Below are 20091 nucleotides of genomic sequence, written 5' to 3'. Positions count from 1 at the left end.
TCGGTGCCTGGATGAGGCAGATTCCTTGCAACAAGACCAGAAAGCTTGTTGACCTTGGAAAACAGACTAATTGGGAATATGACTTTCAAATTGGGTATATAATAATAGAGCCAAATTAAAAGGTTTTGAAGAGGCCATACAATGGCTGGATTCCTGTGTGTTATGCACATGAGATAACTCAGCTCTGAAAACTCTATTATGAGGATAGAATAACTGAGGCTTCGAAAAAGCTTAGTAACAGGACCAAAAAGAACAGAAGACTCCAGAGTGTGGGAGAAGCAGGAAACGCAACGGGACGCGAAGCGCTGCTCTGGGTGGCATTCCGGTTCTGTGTGCCTCGGAGCCACTTTCTCCTGGCTGCACTCCCGGGTCTGTGCTGCCAGGCTCGTAGTCTGAAGAAAGTGAGTAAAATAAGAAGTGTGAATGGGAATTAAAATCCAGAGCCCTGCAAATGTTCAAAGCATGATGTAAGATGGTGTTAACGATTTGGAGGCCAGCAATTTCTGGAGGAAACAGAAGTTTCTGAAGGGAGCTGGTTGATAGCGGAAGCTTGTTTTCTGGTAGTATAAGAGAGTTTGTTTTATTCTATGGAGAATTAAGGAGAAGTCCCAGGTCTATCCTCTGGCCCTAAAACCCAAAGACATGGTGAAGCCAGCCCAGGGCTTGGGTGGGGCCAGGGTGGTGTGGCCCTCAGACTGAGATTCTCGGGTTCTCAAGCCCTTGCCCCAGCACTTTATTCCAGAGAGTGCAGCTGGAGAATCACCAACACGAGGGGTTGTTTTCTTGAGCCTATGCAAATCTGAGCTCACATTACTGATTTTATCACAGTGGTGCAGAGCGCTGAGTCTCCTCCTGCATTCCAGGCAGCTCAGAGAGCTAGACAGCAGGCTGCCCATCTGATTATTGTCTAAGGGAGAGGCCTGGGAGCAGGACGAGCAGAAAGCGGGGCCTGATTCCTCCTGCTGGTTCAAATTCACTGCTTCATACAATGATCTTCCCCAACCCAAAACTGAAATGGTAGGATTTCCTTCTGGATCCTAACCGACCAACTTGGTTTTTAAGGTACCTCATTTCTGCTCCCTTTTTACATCACCTTTCAAAACCACTAGACTGGATTAAGGTCTTCTTTCCCTCCCTCCGCCTTCACTTTCTCTAGCAAGGCCTTTTATGTCTTTCCTAAATGGCTCCATAACCTTCTGTTTCTAATTAGCAGATCTAACTCGTGGTCTAACTTGCTTCAAAACACCTGTGTCTCCACTGCTTGCTTGTCCCACCTCCTGAAGCACAAAATCCCCCATCATTGGAAACCAGCATTAAAAACAGATGCTAAACTGAGAAAATTTGATAAGGTAGAAATCTATAAAGTTGCCTGTTTGGGGGAGCTGAGGGGCCCTTCGATGTGCATTATCAAGCTTCAACATCTCATGCCCAGAGAGCCCCTGGACGTGCCAGGTAGTGGGGAAACCAAGGCAGGAGCCAGTGAGACCAAGGAGATGGGGGAGGAGGCAGGTGGGGTACTTTAGAGTCGGCCACGTGGCTGTCCACAGCTATGTTAAATTGCAGCACAAAGCCGACAACAACTCCACATTTACTAATTGCTTTTACATGGAAGGGTTTTAGTTTTTTTAACAAGGAGCTAAAAGCTACAGAATCTTCATTTATAAGACACCGACAAGGACTCTGACCAGAAGAATCCACACAGATGCTAATAAAATGTAATACCTTTTTTACATTTTAATTTGCCAGATCAAAAGTGTCTTAGAGCTTATCTGATCCAACTTTTGACATGAAGAAATTGAGTGCCCACATAGAAATGCTATAATACTTTAAGGCCACAGCATTAGCTAATATGATTTCTTGGTTTTGTTTCTCCATCAAATCGAGCAGAACTCATTTTCAGAAAATGAATTGAGAAGAGAGGGTAGGGAAGAAAACTTCCTCCCTGGTACTCGCTTGGCCCCGATGACACCCAGCTCTACAATCTCATTCCCCGTTCATCGAGCGGCTGTCTCTGATCTACACGCCTGCATAAGTCTGGAGACTTCCCTGATGTTCACCTTGCTGAGAATGAGGCCCCTTCACATTTGAAAGGACTTCTCGATTGAGGGTGGGCAGCTCCAGATACAGGCCAGGTGTTTTGCACACACAGCAGAGCTCAGAAGCCCTGGACCAGAAGAGCCCAAAGGACCACTGATAGGAGCAGCTGTCCTGGCCTCGCCCTGCCCTGGCCTGGAGCCTCCGTTACCGCTTTCAGCAGCAGAGCATGTGGGCTGTTATGGGGAGGGACTGGCTGGGTTGGGTCTTGGGCATAAGTGCCAGCAGAGGTTGGCAGAGGAGGCAGGCACAGGTGGTGGCTCAGAGTTGGAATCAATACCTGAATCCCAGAGCTGGCTGCTCCATTTGGTTTTCTTATCTGCAAAATAGGAATATCCTGGAGGTCAGGAGCTTTGTGAGAGTTAGACGGCACAGTTCACGTGAAGTTCTTAGCATAGCAGGTGGCAGGGTAGGATGAGAAGGCTTCTGTTTCTAATTAGCAGAATTAGAGAGCAGGGGGCATCGTGGAGCAAGACAGGTGGGGCCGCTTTTCAGAAATCTCACCTCCTGTACCCAGAGGCAAAGCTGCTAGAACTTGGGTCTCACCAGAAGATGTACAGCAGCACAGATTCTTCAGTGTCTGAGGACTTGGAATACTTTAGCCAACTTAATATTTAAATGTTACTGTTGCTTCACTTTATGAATGAGGTGAAGCCACCTAAACCAGGTAGTGATGTGTACCATGACATTGCAACATGTGTCCTTCCAAAAAACAAACAAAATATACTTTATAAGGCAATTTTTTTTTCCCTAATTTTGGAGGTTAAAAAAAAACCCAGGTTTAAAGAAAAGCAATTTTCTACTTCAAACCTTGAAAAGACATGTAACTAAATTTGAGTGTAATTAACATTCAAATTAGAACTTTTAAACTTCATTCATGCATTTCTCTCCCTTAATTCTACCTGGTCCTTGGGATGCCCTTGAGGAAGGGAGCTGGAACTGCCCCTTCTCCATCTCCCAACCCAGCTGAGCCAGGCTCCCCAGAGCCCAAACCCCTGCTTAGGAAATGCAGAACTCTGGCTCCGGGCCACCTGTGCTGACCTCAGGATGTGACTTGCACCCATCTGTGGATCTGACTCTTGAGGGCCCAAGTCAGGGCCTAACTGCTGGGAGCTTCCGATTCTTACCGTTTTTTTCCAAATATTTCATTTCTCTCTCTGACAGTCTTCAAACTGCCTCTTGCAAATACTTTTCTCTCCACATTTCAGTGGACTTTTCTCTCCTATCCAATTTGAATCATTCTCATTTCTCTTTATTTTAAGGCCTCTTTTTTCATATTCAATCTCACCCAGAAATTAAATCCTCCTTTAGTCAAAGGAGCAATGAAGCAACTCAGCTCAGGGTCCCAGAGCTGGCTTAGCAGGTGGGGTTATTGTCAAGTGGAAGGAGATGCTGTTGCTAACAGGTTACAGTGGCTGGAAGCTTTCCTTAGTCCCTAGCAAAACGGAGGCCAGCAACATAGCAGAGTGCCTCCTTTTCCTGAACTATGTCCCCACTATCCATTGTTGTGGAAACGTCCTTCCATGCTTGGGATCCAAGGGCAGGTGACTCGGTTCCCCTCTAGCCTCTGAGTCCCTCTGTGGCACCCACAAAGCTTTGAAGAAAACCACCTGTGCCTCCTACGTTCTCCAGGAGCCAGTTCACACTAACAGCTGTCCACCTGCTCTCTAAGGCTCTGGTGTACATCTCCCACCCCTCAGCCTTCTCTGAGCATCTTCAGATGACAAGGGCCCCTGCCTGCCTTCCCTGTAGTTGGCATGCCCAAGCCCTCCCCGCACTGTCTGAGGCCTCCACCTGGCCCCCAGCAGTAGTGGTCACTCGTAAATCTACTAGCGGCCATGAAAGTCATCTCTTTCTTGATGTGTATATATTGAGTGCTTGTTGTATACCAGAGCTATTAAAATGGCTAGCTATGATTCCTGCCTTAGGGGTATCTGGGGGAAGAGGAAAACAAGTCCTCGGGGCATTGCAGGCTGCTCTGTGCTACCAGAGGAACAGCAGGACACCCCATCTAGCTGGCCACACTCCACCCCAGGATCCAGTCAGCTGCCCTCCTGTAGGGAAGAGATCCTTGTTCTTTTTAAAAGAATCCTGCAGGGCCGTTGCAGAGTGGAGACTACTGTGTCCTGGAAGGATACAGGCTTCAGAATCAAACCATGGGGCCACAACCCCAAGGGGGTCCTTTAAAGACACTCCATCACATCCACACCCACCCTACCACCTTTGGTACACAGGACCCCTTTCCATTTCCCCACACTGAGCCCCCAGGGCAGCTTTTAGGAACTGCTCAGCTGTGTGGTTGCATGCAACAGGGCTGGCCACTTGTCAGGGTCCCCTCTCCTCCAAATGTCTGCCCTGGCCCTGCCAGCCAATTGCTTGGGTCCCTGCGAGCTATGTCAGGCATCAGCCATGGCCACTTGCTCAGCTGTTGCCCAATTCTGGTCTACTCCTCTGGGCCTGGAAACCGAGCAACCCAAGCCTCATGGCTCAGAACTGCCCTGGAAATTCTTGGACTTCCTGCCAATCCTCCGAGCATATTCAGGGCAGAGGGGAGGCCTCCCACCACAAGATAGGGCCATCCCCAAGAGGCCTCCACCACGGGGCCCCCACCCTGCTCCCTCGACCCCCATCATGCTTCCCGGCCCTTTTTTCCTTGACCCATAAAAGGAGAACGTTTTATGTGCTGCCAACAGTGGTGAGCGTAAGGGCTGGTTCTGAAGGTGAGCTAGGTTTGTTAGCTCTTTCCTTGCACCTGAGGAATCTTTTGGAGGCTGAAAATAGTGTCCTCAACAAATAGGATCAGAAACTCTTAGAAGTCATGGAGTCTTGTGTTGCTATTTTTTTCTTCTTAGTTTCCTGGCACCTGATAATGGTGCTAGGCACCTGGGAAATAATAATGTCAGGGTGGCATTTACTGGCCAATGGTTCAGACTGACATATGGAGTAGGCCCGCATCCCAGCTTTGGGACTCCTTACCTGTGTGACTTGGGACAACCTACTTATTCGTGTGCATGTCCTTCTGGAAATATGTAGGCTGATTCAGTCATTGGACAAAGATCTGTTAGACCTAAAGCCTAATCAATATTTCAGCTTATGAAAATTAGAAAAAAATAACGTAATTTCAGATAAAGGTGGGGTGGAGCCCACAGGACCTGCTCATGAATTGGATGTGGGGCAGAGAAGGAACACCTGGGGTTCTGGGTTGAGCACCTGTGGATGTGGGTATGAGAGGCTCATGTTTGGGGGAGGATGACAGGAAAAATATCTCTGGGACAAAGCCAGTCTGAGATGCCAGTAGACCTTCAACAGGAGTCTGCCACTAAAGGTGAGAGACACCATTTTGGAGTCTTGGGGTAGAGTTGGCATTTGAACCTTGGGGTGAAAGATTCTCCAACGACAGAGAGTCATGGAGAATAGCAGAGGTGCAAGCTGAGCCCTGGAGCAGCCGTGTGCCCAGCGTGCGCAGAGAGCATGGTCCCATGCAGGACTGAGGGGGAGGCACCCCTGGACCCCTTCCTCCTACCCTGGGTCCCACACTGGCCAGGTCCACAGAGGACCCCAGAGTTCTCAGAACCACTGACCACCATGAGCTCAACAAACACAATGGTGGCCAAGAAAAACAGTCGAAAGAATTGCTCAGTGCGCCTGCAGTTTTAGTGGGGCTTTGTCAGCCAAGGAAAAGTTTTCTTGCTGGGAAAACAAAACAAAACAAAACAAAAAATCCACGTGGGAAAGGCTTCCAGGTCAGGGTCATTGGAAAGCCTGGTGTCCATAGCCACCTTGAAGTCTCTTAGGCCAGGCCAGGCCATGCAGCAACACACCTCAGCTAGTATTAAACTTTCTGAGCTAAAAATCCAAGGCCCGCCCTGCGGAAACAGGCCCTGTACCTGCAAGACCTTTCCACTCGATGGGTTCCCAGGAGCTGAGGATGTCTCCCAGCCCTGCTGCTCTGCTGAGCAAAGATTTTCCTGTAGCTGAGAGGCTCCTTGCACAGGGGCTCAGAGTGCAGCCTGCACCATTGGAGTCAGACTTGAACTTGGTGTGTGTTTTCCTGCCCCTGGCCTCTACTCTCTCGTTCCTGTTTCCTACAGTCAGATTTGAAGAAAAGTGGTTTCTCAAAGCAGTAGCCTCAAAGCCAGGGAAAGCCCACTGACTCTGATATTTTTTCCCCTCTGTCCTCCTGGTAGACCTCTCATTGTACAGACTGTAGATCAGTGACTTGGGGAAGTGAGGTTTGTTTGTTTACAATTTAAAGACTATTTTTTTTTAGTGAAATTTTAGGTTCACAGCAAAATTGAGAGGGAGGTACAGTGTTCCAGCCTTCCTGCACCCCACCTGCACAACATCCCTATCCCCAACCAGGGTGGAGACATTCGTTCAACTGATAGACCTACAGTGACACATTGTAATCACCCTAAATCGATAGTTGACATTAGGGCTTGATCTTGGCCTTGTACATTCTGTGGCTTTGGACAAACATACAATAAAGTGCCTCTGTCATTATCCAGAGTGTTTTCCCTGCCCTAGCCATTCTCTGTGCTCTGTCTATTGTCCTACCTTCTCACCCTAATGGGGCTGTCTGAATGTAGAACTTAGCTCTTCCAGGATATGGGGCTGTGGCTATGTCAACTGTAACTCACATGAAGGCACCAATAGAAATTGCTTTTGTTATATATCAGCATTTTATAGGCCATAAGGTTGTCACCAAGCTAATGACAAAATTTGTCATGTCCCTGGCATGAATGGCAATTTCTTCTTAATGCCACTTGCAGACCATGGTGATTCCCTTGCAGTTCCTGTGCCACCTCCATCCAGGTGTCCTCAGGCCCCTTTCAAGAAACAGGCATTTGACCTCATGTAGGAGATGAGTGGTTTATGACACATGCTCAGAGGGTTGGGGAACTGACCACCTCCCCCAACTCTGTAATGCTATATTTACAATGTCACACGGAGAGCCTTTTCTGTGTGCTTTTAAAGCAAACATAGATAGATGAAATATGAACACTGGTAAGTTTAGGAGAGAGTCTTTGCACAAAGCTAAGTTGCATGCTGAGCATTTTTCTCTGGGGCCAGCAGCAGCCTGATGTGAGTGGGTGTGTGAGAATCACACGGAGCAGTGGATGTCAGTAATCTGCTGAGCAGTCAAGAGAAGCACTGTGCCATCACTTGCAAAGGAAAGAACAAATCACAGATGCACTACAGACTGTGGGATGCTCCCCAGATGGGAGGCCTGGCTGTGCCCCTGGGGTACCGTGGGGTCCTGACAGGTGGAAGTGCAAACGCAGCGTTGTCACAACAAATGCTAGAAATATACACAACACCAGAGGCCACACACGCAGTGGGAGACCTGGACTCAAGCTCTAGCCTCATTGCCTCTGAGCTGGCTGGCCCCTTGCAAGAAAGTCTCCCATCTCCCTGAGCCTCGGTTCACTCATCTGAAAACAGGGCAGGTTTTCACTTTCCTTATAGGAATGTTTTAGAATGTGTTAACGAATGTGATGAGTGTGTGCAACACTAACTGGGACAGGAGAACTGAGGAGTATCCCTCTGTCTTATTCCAGCCCTTGGTGGCCTCTCTCTGTGACCACTAACTGCACAAGGTGGTCACCCAATTCCACATCTGGCCCCCACCCACCCAGCCAGCCTAGCCCAACCTCTGCCATCGAGTGGCCTTGGCAACATCTTCAGGGAAGATTGTTCTGTGAATTCAGAGTTGTCTTTTAGAAAGAGGGAATTCTTTAGTTTTCCAACAAGAATTTGTACTTTTTTTTTTTTTCCGCAGTACTGGGGACTGAACCCAGGGCATTGCACGTGCTGGCCAGCGCTCGACCACCGAGCTCCACCCCAGCCCTGTACTCCCCGTTTCTTTCTGTGTACACTTAGTTTTTTGAAACAGCTGAATTCTGTTGGAAGAATAATTATGTTCCTGAAATGTCTCAATGTTAATAAGCATCTCTCTGAGTGGTTATTTTGGAAAAATGCAGTATGATATTTTTATATGATCAGGGTATGGGGGAGGGGCTCCCTCCTGTAAAAAGACATTTTATTAATTGATTTCCACTCTTTTTCTTCTGCCTCTCATTTCAGAACGGTTTGATCACCACTGTCCCTGGGTAGGCAACTGTGTGGGGAAAAGAAACTACAGATTTTTTTATATGTTTATTTTATCCCTGTCTTTTCTGACAGTCTTTATATTTGCATTCGTTATCACCCACGTCATTCTTCGTAAGTATGCTGACGAAATCAGATTACGTATGTAACCATTTGCCTGACTTTGGTTTCCTGATTTGATTTTGATTTGATACTTTGATCATTTCGGGCTCTCTCTTCCTTCTCTTTCCCCTCTCCCCCTCCTCACTTCTCGCCTGCCCCCCTTTCCGTTTGTTACTCCTCCATCCCTCCTCATCCCTCCCTCTTCCCCCACCCCATCCTTCCAACAGCAGTTTCCTGGGTCACACCCGGACCAGGTGTTGCTTCCACCAACAAGACTGTTTCCGATACACCTGTCCCCTTTCCAACCTCAAAGACTTCTGCTAAGGGATCCTCTAAAAGATTTATCCCCACATTTTGCACAATGGGCACTGGGCCACAGTGACACATTAAATATCAGAACCCGGCTCCTTAACACAGGAAGCACCTGCCCCAGGAAACACGTCTGGGTTTCCTTGTGCACATACCTGGGTATGTTAAAAGTACACATTTAATGATATACTCAGTTGTCCACTAGAATATGAGCAAACTACCCCCCGGCATATAGAGAAAGCAACTTTATTAAAGGTTAAGACTTCAGTGCTGGGGCTCAGCGGTGGAGCACTCACCTAGTACGTGTAAGGCCCTGGGTTCGATCCTCAGCACCATCTAAAAAATAAATAAATAAAAAATAAAATAAAATAAAGGTATTGTGTCCAATTAAAAAATAAATATTCAAAAAAAATTAGACTTGGATGAATAATGATCTTAATATATTTGCCTAAGCAAATGGAATTTTTTGTTCTCTATTCCAAAAGTTGTAACTTTGAGTTTCTTCGTCTCCTGATCATTAACTTTCCTACAACAGGCAGTGATGAGAAGAAGGAAGTTAATTGGCTTTGAACTAGAAATTCAAACCTTTAAACTTCAATTACAGTACTGACAGCAACATTGAAGACCATCCATGACTCTCATCCACATCCCTGAAGTACAGCCACCCACTAGCAAGTGCATGGCCTCCCTCTAGCATGTTTCCAGCAGCGTCTGGACAGAGCCTCACCTTCTGCCTGCTTCAGTGCTGACACACAGATTGAGCATGTGGGGTCTCAGCTGGGGTGCACTTCCCTCCCTTATTTTTGGGTGGGGTCCATGTGCAACGGGGGAAGTGTAAGTACAGAACAATTTGCATTACCTCTTGTGAGCATTAGTCCAGTGTGGACACTAAACAGAGTATCCAAATTCTCACAGATATTTTATATCCTCATTCCCATTCTTTCTATGCTCCTTTTGTCTGAATATGACACAAGTTTGTGCCCTTGAAGGGCTTGCAGGAGACAGTGTTCATCAGTCTTCTTGCACACCAGCTGAGCTCGTTCCTTGGAGGCTCTGCAGAGGCCCCCATCTCTACAATTTCAGAGGCCCAATCCAGCAAAACTGAACCAGCATCTGATCTTGGGGTTCATAGACTAAAGAAGCAGAGAGAAAATGTAGAGTATCATATTATCTTCAAAGAAGCAATTGTTGACACAAGCAGAGATAAATCAGTGCTAACTCCAGCACACACGTGTAGTGTTTGAACCTTACATTTTGTATCATCTTTGACAACTTCAAGATGCTTTCATATACAATATGAAATTGTGCTTGTGGCCTTGCCTCTGCATTCTGGATAGAAGGGCCAGTTTCACTTGCTCACTCGTGAATTCCAGGAACACACACACACACGGGCATGATTGCACACTTACACAGTCTCTCACACACTTACACTTTCACCTGCCCTTACACTGATCTACCCTCACTCTCTCATACCTATACCCCTCACCCAGGGTCACACACATCTCACATGCACTCCCTTACACACTCACACTCACATACAGTGAAGTCCGCTGCTAGCCCCCATGGCTGGGCTGGGATGTGCATATCTCTTTCCCCTTTGCTAAAGCGTCACTCACTCTGGTCCAGAAAACTGGAGTTGATGGAGGCTTATGCTGAAGTATTGTTAATCTAATCGACAAAACACTAAGAATTTATCTGCCTGCAAGATATATTTTGTACAGCAAATAAAGCTTTTTTTCCCCCTGTTTGTCTCCCCCAAACAATCCCCATGAAACAACCTGTCACCCTGTTTGGCTTGGCACGTGATGTTTTCAAGGGCAAAGCGCTTACGTGGTCCTTATGTGCCCCTAAGACTCAGGTGACATGGGCAGGGCAGAGAGCTGCCTGAGGGCGCTGGGAGCATGGCCCGGGTGCTGACCTGGGGAGAGAACTCCTGGTCTCCAGTGCTCCTGGAAGCCACAGTCTGGATTTCTGTGAGGGTAGGAGATTTGAGGCAGGGGATACAAACGTGAGTTTAGTAGAGAAAAATAATAATTTCCCATTGTTTTGCCTCCAGATTGTGCCTGCCCACCACCTGCAGCATGCCCGCTTGCCAGGTGCGCCTTGCTGGCCTCGGGGATGCGGGAAGAAGCTTAATGCACCTGCCTTCCCTTCCCCTATCACTCCTGAGGCAGCCCCTTCCACATCCCTTCCCACCACGCTGTACTTCTCTGAGCCTTAGTGATGGGCGGTAGGTCCTGAGGGAGCAGAGGTTCAGGGAAGAATATGGAGCAAGCCCCTCCTCACCACCCCATAGTGGGATGTTCTTCCTGGGGCCCTGTCACTCACTCACCCTGCCCTGCAGACAGTGAAACAGCACTGTCTTACCATTCTGCACATTTTGTTGCTGCATGTGGACCAGACTGCATCTGCTGAAGCACAGGACCCTCATCCAGCAAAGAGGGACCAGGCATCATCATCATCCAAGAGGGGACTGTCAAGAATTCCCCCAAATAGGCTTTTATTTTTAAAAGTTTGGTTCAATACCTAACAACAAAAAATGCTTCTCATCAAATGCCTGTTTGTTCAAGCTCCTAATGTTTCCTTGCACAGACAAGCTCTTGTGGAAATGTCATTAACACAAAAGTATCCGTTATACACTGCAACTTTATGACTTTGTTTACTCTGGGTGTGGAGGCGGGGGAGCTGTGTCACAGGTGGCCAAGTCTATAGGACTTCCAGGGTCAAAAGTTAACAAATTTGGGGAAACAGAGGAGAAAAAAAAAATAGCATGCAGTATTCTGTTTTGCTGTTAAAATGGAGGAAACAAAGAGTAATCAGAACTGTAATTTATGGGCAAGTGTGCAGACATCCATCTGCTTTTATTGAAACAATATCCTGCAGATGTTGAGTCTAATTGTGAATCTGCCATTTTCTTGTTGAATAACTTTAGTGGAATCTCCATTTCGGATCAGTAAATTGGGTGCCGTAGCACTTACAAAATATAATTATTTAATTGATCTTTAGACACCTATAATTTTTATGTAGATGAGGGCTTGCAGCATGAGACTGCTCATTCTGGAGGTAAGTGTCTGAATACTAAATGTTGGTTTCATTCCCGCAGGTTCCCAGCAAACAGGATTCCTCAATGCCCTTAAGGACAGTCCTGCGAGATATCCTTTCTGGTGGCTCTGATGGTGCAGTGCTGATATGTTCATGTTTCACTGAATCCACACTCCTACCTCCTCATCTTTGGCCTTGGCTCTTCTTCCCATAAATCTTACTCTTTTTTGTTCTGTAAAGCAGCCAGGAACTCCCTAAGAGTCACTTGCATGATAAATAGCATCTGAACCCTTGAATCTCTTAGCAACTCATCCAGCGTCTAAATTGAAGTGCTTTTCAGTGTGAAAGCCAAGTACCAACTCTTGCCCACCTCCAAAAGCCAGCACTGATTTGTGTCAAGTCAGGTTGGGCTGGAAAGAAGTAGGGCTATGAGCTCCTCCTGAGCTGGTTTTAATGGACAGGTGATCCCTAGGAACACCCGGTGAGGGTCTGCTGCGAGGTGTTGCAGTAGCCATCTGAGACCCCGCACGCTCTCTGGACAGATGGTGTTGGGAGGTCAGTGTGACATTCTTTGGGAAGTGAAGATGATGACCTGATAGTTTCTAGAAACAGAACTCCCTTTCACAACCCCCAAGGGACTGAGAATGGTCAATCTCAAGTCATTTACATCAACGAGGACCATTTCCCATCCTCCCAAATAGGAAATATGGACACATACCACAATATTTTGAATTTTGAAAGAAAAACATCCACCCATTGAGTGCTGGCTTGGGCTTCCATCTGGATAGCCCCAGGTTGACACTGGTGTGGAGATGGTCAGTTGGACCCCTGACCTGTTTCCCTGGACCCAGCTCTTTCTTCATGTAACTGGGTAAACTGTACTTGGATTCCTCATTACTCTCACGTGTGGCATTCATTTTGTCTTAGAGAATCCTACCACCTGTTCATATCAGGTACTTTTCTCTGCTGGGAGTTGAACCCAGGGCCTTGCACTGCTAGGCAAGTGCTCCACCCCTGGGTTACATCCCCAGCCCCTTATCATGTGCTTCTTAAAGTGGTCCATGTCCCTTAAAGTAAAGTGATGGTGGTGGTACTTGGATCTGAAAAGTATCTTTCTGGCACCTCTGTGTTTCTGGGCCCCGTAGGATGTTGGTTACAAGTCCAGTTTCTATAGTCAACTAATACCTTTTTAATGCACTTATATTATGGAAGGGGACTAGGGACAGACAATGTACAAAGGGGACCTGGAGGATAAATGCCATAGATGCGGCCTGCCTTGTTAATGATGTGGGAAGCTGGAGTTTGCTAGAAGTTGGCTAGAAGAAAAGGTAGCCCAGGGAGTACCTAAAAGCTCATCAGTGTGAGTAAGAACAAATCCAATGAGAAACATCATCCTACCCGGGTGACCATCTTCCTACCACATTACCTCCCTGGACCCTCCTATTTCCAGGGTCGTTGCTTTGCTACATCTTAAAGCCTCCTTTGATGAAAGAAGACAGGCTCATCTCTCAGGGAATCAGTGGCATCACGAACCCTGGTCATTGAGGCATGATGGATGAGGCTGATTGCGACATCACACCTCCACAAAATCTGTCCTTTTGACTGACAGCAGTGCTGCTCACAGCTGGTCTCCTCTGGAGCAGAGATCTGGGAAGTCCTGAGCTCTTAACATTAGAGGAGTTTGCTAGACAACATTGCCTGAGCACAGGACTGCAGTCTAATGCCACCTTCCCAAGTGCACAGTGCTCTAAAGTAACCTGTGTTTTCACGTTTTCAGTGGCCTCACACCTGATCTCCTGACCATGGTATAAAAATATTGTCCTGAGAAATCAGAGCACAGGCAAAAGCCTCTCATATCCAAGTAAAAACAATGTTGTTGAGGAAGTGACAGAGAATAGAAATGGCTAATTAACAACCAACCAAGCCACCTTCTCAGAAGTATCAATGTAAATGACGTGCACCTTGATCAACTACCAGCGCCTTGCAGCCCTTGGAAAATCCGGCAGGACTGAAGGATAAGAACCTGCCTGCCATTACAATAGGGAAGTCTAGCAGGGTGGTGTGTCCAACCTGCAGTGTGGCCAGCTGGGAGGCTGGGAGGTGGGAGATCCCAGGAGCAGGCCCTTCCCCGTCTGGGCCCACAGCCCTGCTGGAGGTGCAGGAGGAGCCGAAGACCCTGGCTGCTGGGAGGGAGCACTCCCAGCCCCAGCCCTGGCCTGCTGAGCCTCCCTGTCTCCCTTCTCCTCTTTCCTCCCCACCTTCCATTGCCTGCCCATGGACTCCCCTTTGGTCTTTGCATCCAAGAAGCTGAAGCCTTGGGGAGGGGGCCTCTCAGGGCCAGTGGGCAGTGGGGTGCTGCTGGCCTTCCCCAGGGAAAGAGATGAAAGGAGAATCTTCTCCAAAAACATGGGAGGGGCCCTCAGTCTATCCAGCCAAACCGTTTGAGATCCAGTCGGCAGCTCTTTCCTACAAATCCCTTTCCTGAACTCGGCCAGACCTGCAGTGACAAGGTCTAGAACAGCCCGCCCTGGCCTTGGGAGCACGGTCAGTCCAAAGGGCAGAGGGGGCGGGGGCGGGGGATGAGCCAGATCACAAACATGCTGGCTCCTTCTCCTCCTCAAACTCCTGCTGATGCCCGGGTCGGGGCTGTAAGGGCACATCTTAAAGCACACTGAGTTTTAGGCACCATAAAAAGACACAGATTGCACTTGGCATGGGAGTCAGGAGAAGCTGCACGTGCTACACAGAAAGGCGGAGGCTGAGGGCGTCTGCGCAGGTTTTGGAAATGGAGAGTGGGGGGGTTCTAGCAAGGGCCTGGGGGAGGGGCACCGAGGAGCCTGAGCCAGGCCTGGAGGCAGATGCAAGGGTGTGTTGGGGTAGATCCCAAGCCTGGCATTGGGTCCACTCTCCCAAGGACCCACAGAGTGCCCAGCAGGTTGTTGGGCATCTGGAAGTGCAGGGTGCCCAGCCCGCCTTTGCTCACACTCAGGTCCTGGGGAAGCAGGGAGGCACTGTGACAGCGAAGTCCTGGTGGGGCGGAGGGTGTGTGACAGCGTGAAGCCTGAAGGCAGTGGGGTCCTTTCCCCCGCTGAATGCTGGGGAACCAGGCATAATTTCGGAGTGCGTGGCATCATCCGAGCTGGCTTGTCATTTTATTTCTCAAGAATATTCATCTTACAGCAGGGAGCATGACAGAGTGAAGTGGTGAGTGGAATAATGTGCACAGGAAAGACCCCCAGATGGAAATCAGTGACGAGGGGACACTCAGTGGGAACCAGCAGGGCAGTGTGGACATGGGAGCCTTGTCGTGGGAGGGGTGAGGACTAGGAGGAGACAAAGCTGATCCTGAGGGTCCTTCTCAGGGTGCCCTGGAGAAAGAGGGTCACAGTAGAAGGGGAGAGCTAGCACTGGATCAGGAGAAGCCACGAGTTCTGAGATATGTGTAAGAAGAACATTGAAGATCACACAGGTGGCCCTCCACATCGGCTCACAGCAACTTTAGGGTCCTCGGTAGCTCCTGCCTGTAAAATGGAAGGAGGGAAAAGATAAGTGCCTGAGAAGGTCCCAACCTCTTAGGAAACTACCAGTCAGGCCGGCTGGGAGCCACGTGGTAACACCTGCTCACACACGGTGACATCTGCTTGCAGACTCCCCAGGCCCTCAGAGGAAGAAGCCTCAGAACTCGAGCCAGGAGAGCCAGGGGTCCCTGGGCATCCTCCAGGAAGACCCCAGAGAGGGGAACCCTGCCATCCACAATCACAGCAGTGTAGCCTGACATTATGGCCCCACTAAAGGGATTGTGGTCACTTTTAATCATGACTTACTGTCCAGTTCTCCCCAGATGACAGGATTTTCTGTGGCTGATAAATCAAATGGTAATTGATTCTGCATCTGTGGAAGCTTTCCACAGAAAGTCTTCTGGTCCCTAATCTGCACTCACTGGGACACTTCCCCATCTGGAGGGCACCATGGCCTCATGGGCATTGTCCGTTTTTATTGTCCATTTTAATGGAATTTAATGGCGGGCTCAGAGCTGGCCCGAGTGCATCACGTGGCACCTTCCCTGGCCTGTCCATCCTGATAGCTGTTGACATTCAGAGGGACCCCAGAAAATGGAAGAACTGTGTTCCTGCTCACTGCAACACCCGGGCACCAGTGAATGTTCCACAGGGACCAAAGCCACAACCTGGTTCTCCTAACTCCAGCCTTGCTCCCCGCAGGGAATGAGATGCTCCCCTCTCCCACAACCAGTCAGATTGGGGGAGTTTCATGAAGAATAAGCGTCAGATTGTATCTCATAAGATTCCAAAGTGGGGGAGGTTGCTCAGTTTTTAAAATCACCCCAGTGAAACATGAGTGCTTTCTGATTGTAAAAATGTTTCTAATAGCCAGGAAAATAAGAGTGAAAAAGGAAATGTTGACCCTTGCTCCATTCGTTGGTAGGAAGCCTGGCCAGTTTCTGTATGTCCTTCCAAAGTCTCCACAGAGCTGGACACACACATGTGCTTTCATATACCTGTATCTGACCAGGGGATTGTTAGTACCTGAAAAGGGTCCCACCGTTTGCCTTGTTTTATAATCTGATTAATTATTTCCTGGAGATATTTCTGCATTAATATATAAATCTACTTCATTCTTTTTTGCACTGCTTTATAAAATTCCAAGTGTACATAGGATAGTTCATTCTTCGATAGATGGATAATTAGATCTCTTAGTTTTTTAACTGGTCAAAAAAATGAGATAGTGAGTTTTCTTCTATGTGGATCTTTGTGCACAAGGTTGGCATTCATCTGGGATTGATAACTAGTTGTGGAATCTCTGAGTTGAAAGTTAAGCACATTGTAAATGTTGGTAGACCTGACAAAGCAAACGGTCCTCTAAAGAGATTGCACCAACTTTTCACCCCCACCCCTAACAGCCTCGACAGCACTTGGTATCAGTCTTGGCATTTTTGCCAATTTGAAGGGGAGAAAAATATCTCATTGTTCTAATTTCTATTTTCTGTATGATAATCATGTTACACATGTTGGTTTTTTCTCTCTTATCACAAGGTACCAACTCATACCCGTGGTCCATTTTCTTCATGGGGTTATTGTTTCTTTTCTGTTTACACATAGGAGTTCTTTATGTATTCTCAACAATAATAACCTCTTAAATCTCTTAAATATCTTCTGCCAATTTGTGCCTCCTAGTCTGTTACTTACCTTTTAGTTTTACCTTTTTATGAAACAATGTTTATTCAGGAACTCAGTCTACAAATCTTACACTAGCTGGCTCCTAGATTTTGCCTATCAAATTTACCCCCAAAATTATTTCCTTTATTTCCATCTAATATCTTTATATACTGTTTATGTTAAGCACAGTAATTTGTCAGTTATATAATTTTGTCCCTGTGATGTGAGCTGAAATCCTTTATCTCTCCCAAGTGTTTAGTGACATGTCTCAATAGTTCTTTCTATTCTGTTCCCATAGTTTAAGAACTATTGGGTCTCAGTGTTCCTTTACACTGTTAAAAATTGAGGACCCCAAAGAACTTTTGTATGTGTGTATTGTGTGTGTGTGTGTGTGCATGTTGGTTTTTTATAGTGTTTGAAAATAAAACTGAGAAAATTTTAAAATACAGTACCCGCCCAGTGCATCATGGGCAAGGGTGCCTCCCAGGGGTAGGTAGCCCTAGAGGACACCCTCACAGTGCAGGAGGGAGGGAGAGGGAAAATGACAAAAGCTGTTTGGAGATTGATGGGAATGTGGCTTTGACCTGGAGCGACCTTGAACACTTTCTTTCTGGGGACTCTGAGGGTCCGTGGGCCACACTTTCAGAACCACGGGTCTGTTCCTTCACCCCCGTCCCACAAGCCTGTGTCTGGCCTCTGCCCTGTCCTGTTGCTGCCCCTGCTGTTGCTGCCCCTGCTGTTGCTGCCCCTTGTTTTACTGATTGGAAGTCTTCTCCTGCCTGCTGTAGGGGTCACCCAGCAGATGCAGAAAGCTGAACCTGGATATCTACAAGTGTTGAGGCCAGCTCTGCCCAGAGGACCGCGGAGCCCCTGCCCCCGTCTGCTCTGCCGTCAGAGCCCTTCTTATTATTTCTGAGAAGACATAAAGACAGGTGACGATTCTTTTTCAGAATTTCTCACCTGTTTTTGTACCTTTTATCACCTAGATGAAGTTTACAGTCTGTTAGTCAAATTCCATCTTTCAAAACACCAGTTGGGATTTTGACTGGGATCCTAGTGACTTCTAACATTAATTCTGGTGACTTCTTATATTGTGATCTGGCACATCCTCACGCCTTCATTGCCCCATGTCCAAGCACGCGGGTGAAGAGGATGTGAGAGAAAGGATGTGGTCAAATGCCCCTCAGGGTCTGTCATTCATACAGATTGCCACAGTCCCTGCCCCAGACAGAGTAGCAGGCTTGCAGGTGACAGTGCACAGCTGTGTTTTCCGGCCCCGTCTGGGGTCATCCAACAAATGAGGAAAGCTTGCCAGACCTGAATCTAAAAGCGCTAAACGCTGGTGTCGACTCTGCCCAGAGGACAGCGGAGCCCCTGCAGCCATCTGCTCGGCCATCAGAGCCTTCCTGCTGGAGGCGTTGCTATTTCATAGTAGTCGTTAGGGGAAAGAAACGATCTTAAGCAACACGTTCTCTTCTATTTTACACACCAGAATACTTTATGCGTCCAGTTCCCTCCCAGGACAGAGAACCTGGAGCAGAATGACATGTGTGAGGACCTGGGGGCACACACACCTAGGGCACATCGAGAAACACCCCCTACCACGGGGTGGCCCCAGGACCTAAACAGCCAAGTGCCAGGAAGGAGAGAGCCAGTGGCCCAGCCCTGGATGTCAGCAGCCCCACCATTCTGGAATCCCACAAAATCCAGTAAATAAGAAAACTCACACAACAGAGGCATGCACAGGCTTTTTAAAGGATTGTCTAGATTTGGCACTTGGTGAAAAATACTGTCCCCAGCCTGACTGGGGTAACGGGTGGAGAAGACAGGTGATGATGGTGTGTTGGCAGAGATGAGCTGTCCATGAAGGATTGGCACTAAGGCCATAGGACTGAGGACCAAGGCTCAGTGGCAGTCTCTGCCTTGCCACTGTGAGTGCTGAGGCCCACCAAGTCACAGGTGATGAGTGCCAAGGCCAACCAAGTCACTGCCACTGTGGGGAGCCTTGGGATGGGTTCCCTGTCTCCTAAAAGTCTAGAGACCAGGTTCAGTTCTGTTCTGCCATGAACTGCTCTAAGGAACGCAGAGGCCCTCTCTGGGCTTCAGCCTCCTATCTAAAAGTGGAGGGATTTGAATAAATAGGGGCATCTTACCTCCAGGTCAGTGTGTGTCTATGGTGGGCCTCAGGGGAGCTTTTAAGCCTCTTAATATTATAAGAAAATTTGGTTTTATGTGCATTTTTCTAAGACTAAGGCAGGAAGCCAAAGTTAAAGATATGGAGTCCCTGATCTCTCACCACTTGATTGTCCAATCCTGGGGCCTCCCAGGCCACCTTCCCACAGCATCTCCACGTCCATGCATGGCCTCTCCTCTGCTTACCTTCTCACTGCACAGAGAGCCCCTGTTCCCTCAGGGGAGGGAGCTGGTCCTTCCCACCCTCACCTGAGCCCTGTGCAGAGCTCCATGCCCAGCGGGCACTTCTGGGGTTCTGAGGACTCAAGGGAGGGGCATCTGCAGATCAGCACTTGTTGAAGTCATTGTCAACACCCTCAACATCTAGTGCATTAACCAGTGGGCAACCTGGGGGATTGGGGCCATGGGGAGTTGGTAGCCATCCCCAGCCACTGTCTTAGGGAGGATTGAAGGAGCTGGCAGAGGCTGACAGTGGTGACTGCTCTAATTCAAAACCCATCTCAGCAGTAAACACACAACCACTTATTAAATTGGCTCCCAGCGGAATTGACTTGTTTCTTCTCATCTCTATTTTTTTTATTTTTTTAATATTTATTTTTTAGTTGTAATTGAACACAATATCTCTACTTTATTTATTTATGTGGTGCTGAGAATCGAACCCAGGGCCTCTCACGTGCAAGGTGAGTGCTCTACCGCTGAGCCACAACCCCAGCCCGTCCTCTCATCTCTCTTAAAAAAAAAAAAAAGAAAAGAAAAAATTCAGTAAATGGGTTTTGATACACACAATAGAATTTCTATTTCTTGATCTTATTATGCTGTAGATATTTTCTGTATCTAGGGGTTGTGAGATGAGTTGTTTGGGTATTTGTGCCTCTGTGGATGTGAGGGGAACGAACTCCTTCAGCTGCCCCAGCGTCTCGAATCCCTCACAGGGAGTGTCCCTATGTCCCCCAGCAGGGGAGATGGGGAAAGGAACCAGCCCTAGGCTCAGCGGTCTCACTGGCAGGGCTCATTTCCAGCATTTGACTCCCAGCTCTGCTAATTCCTAAGCACAATTCTTCACGGC

At 48.0% G+C, this 20091-nt stretch overlaps 1 protein-coding gene across 4 annotated transcripts in view; it reads left to right on the top strand.

The window, feature by feature from the left end:
• The window catches only part of Zdhhc14 (zinc finger DHHC-type palmitoyltransferase 14), a 241202-nt gene that overhangs the window by 201392 nt on the left and 19719 nt on the right, over nt 1-20091 (top strand). For all 4 annotated transcript variants that reach the window (XM_048805914.1, XM_048805912.1, XM_048805913.1 and 1 more), the window contains exons 4-5: nt 8182-8319; nt 11720-11768. In XM_048805914.1, the coding sequence (XP_048661871.1) occupies nt 8182-8319; nt 11720-11768 (187 nt within the window). The remainder of the gene's footprint in view (nt 1-8181; nt 8320-11719; nt 11769-20091) is intronic.

This window comes from Marmota marmota, unplaced genomic scaffold (genome assembly GCF_001458135.2).
Source record: "Marmota marmota marmota unplaced genomic scaffold, marMar, whole genome shotgun sequence".
In the NCBI taxonomy this organism is placed as follows: Eukaryota; Metazoa; Chordata; class Mammalia; order Rodentia; family Sciuridae; genus Marmota; species Marmota marmota.
This window is presented reverse-complemented; position numbering and strand designations above follow the sequence as displayed.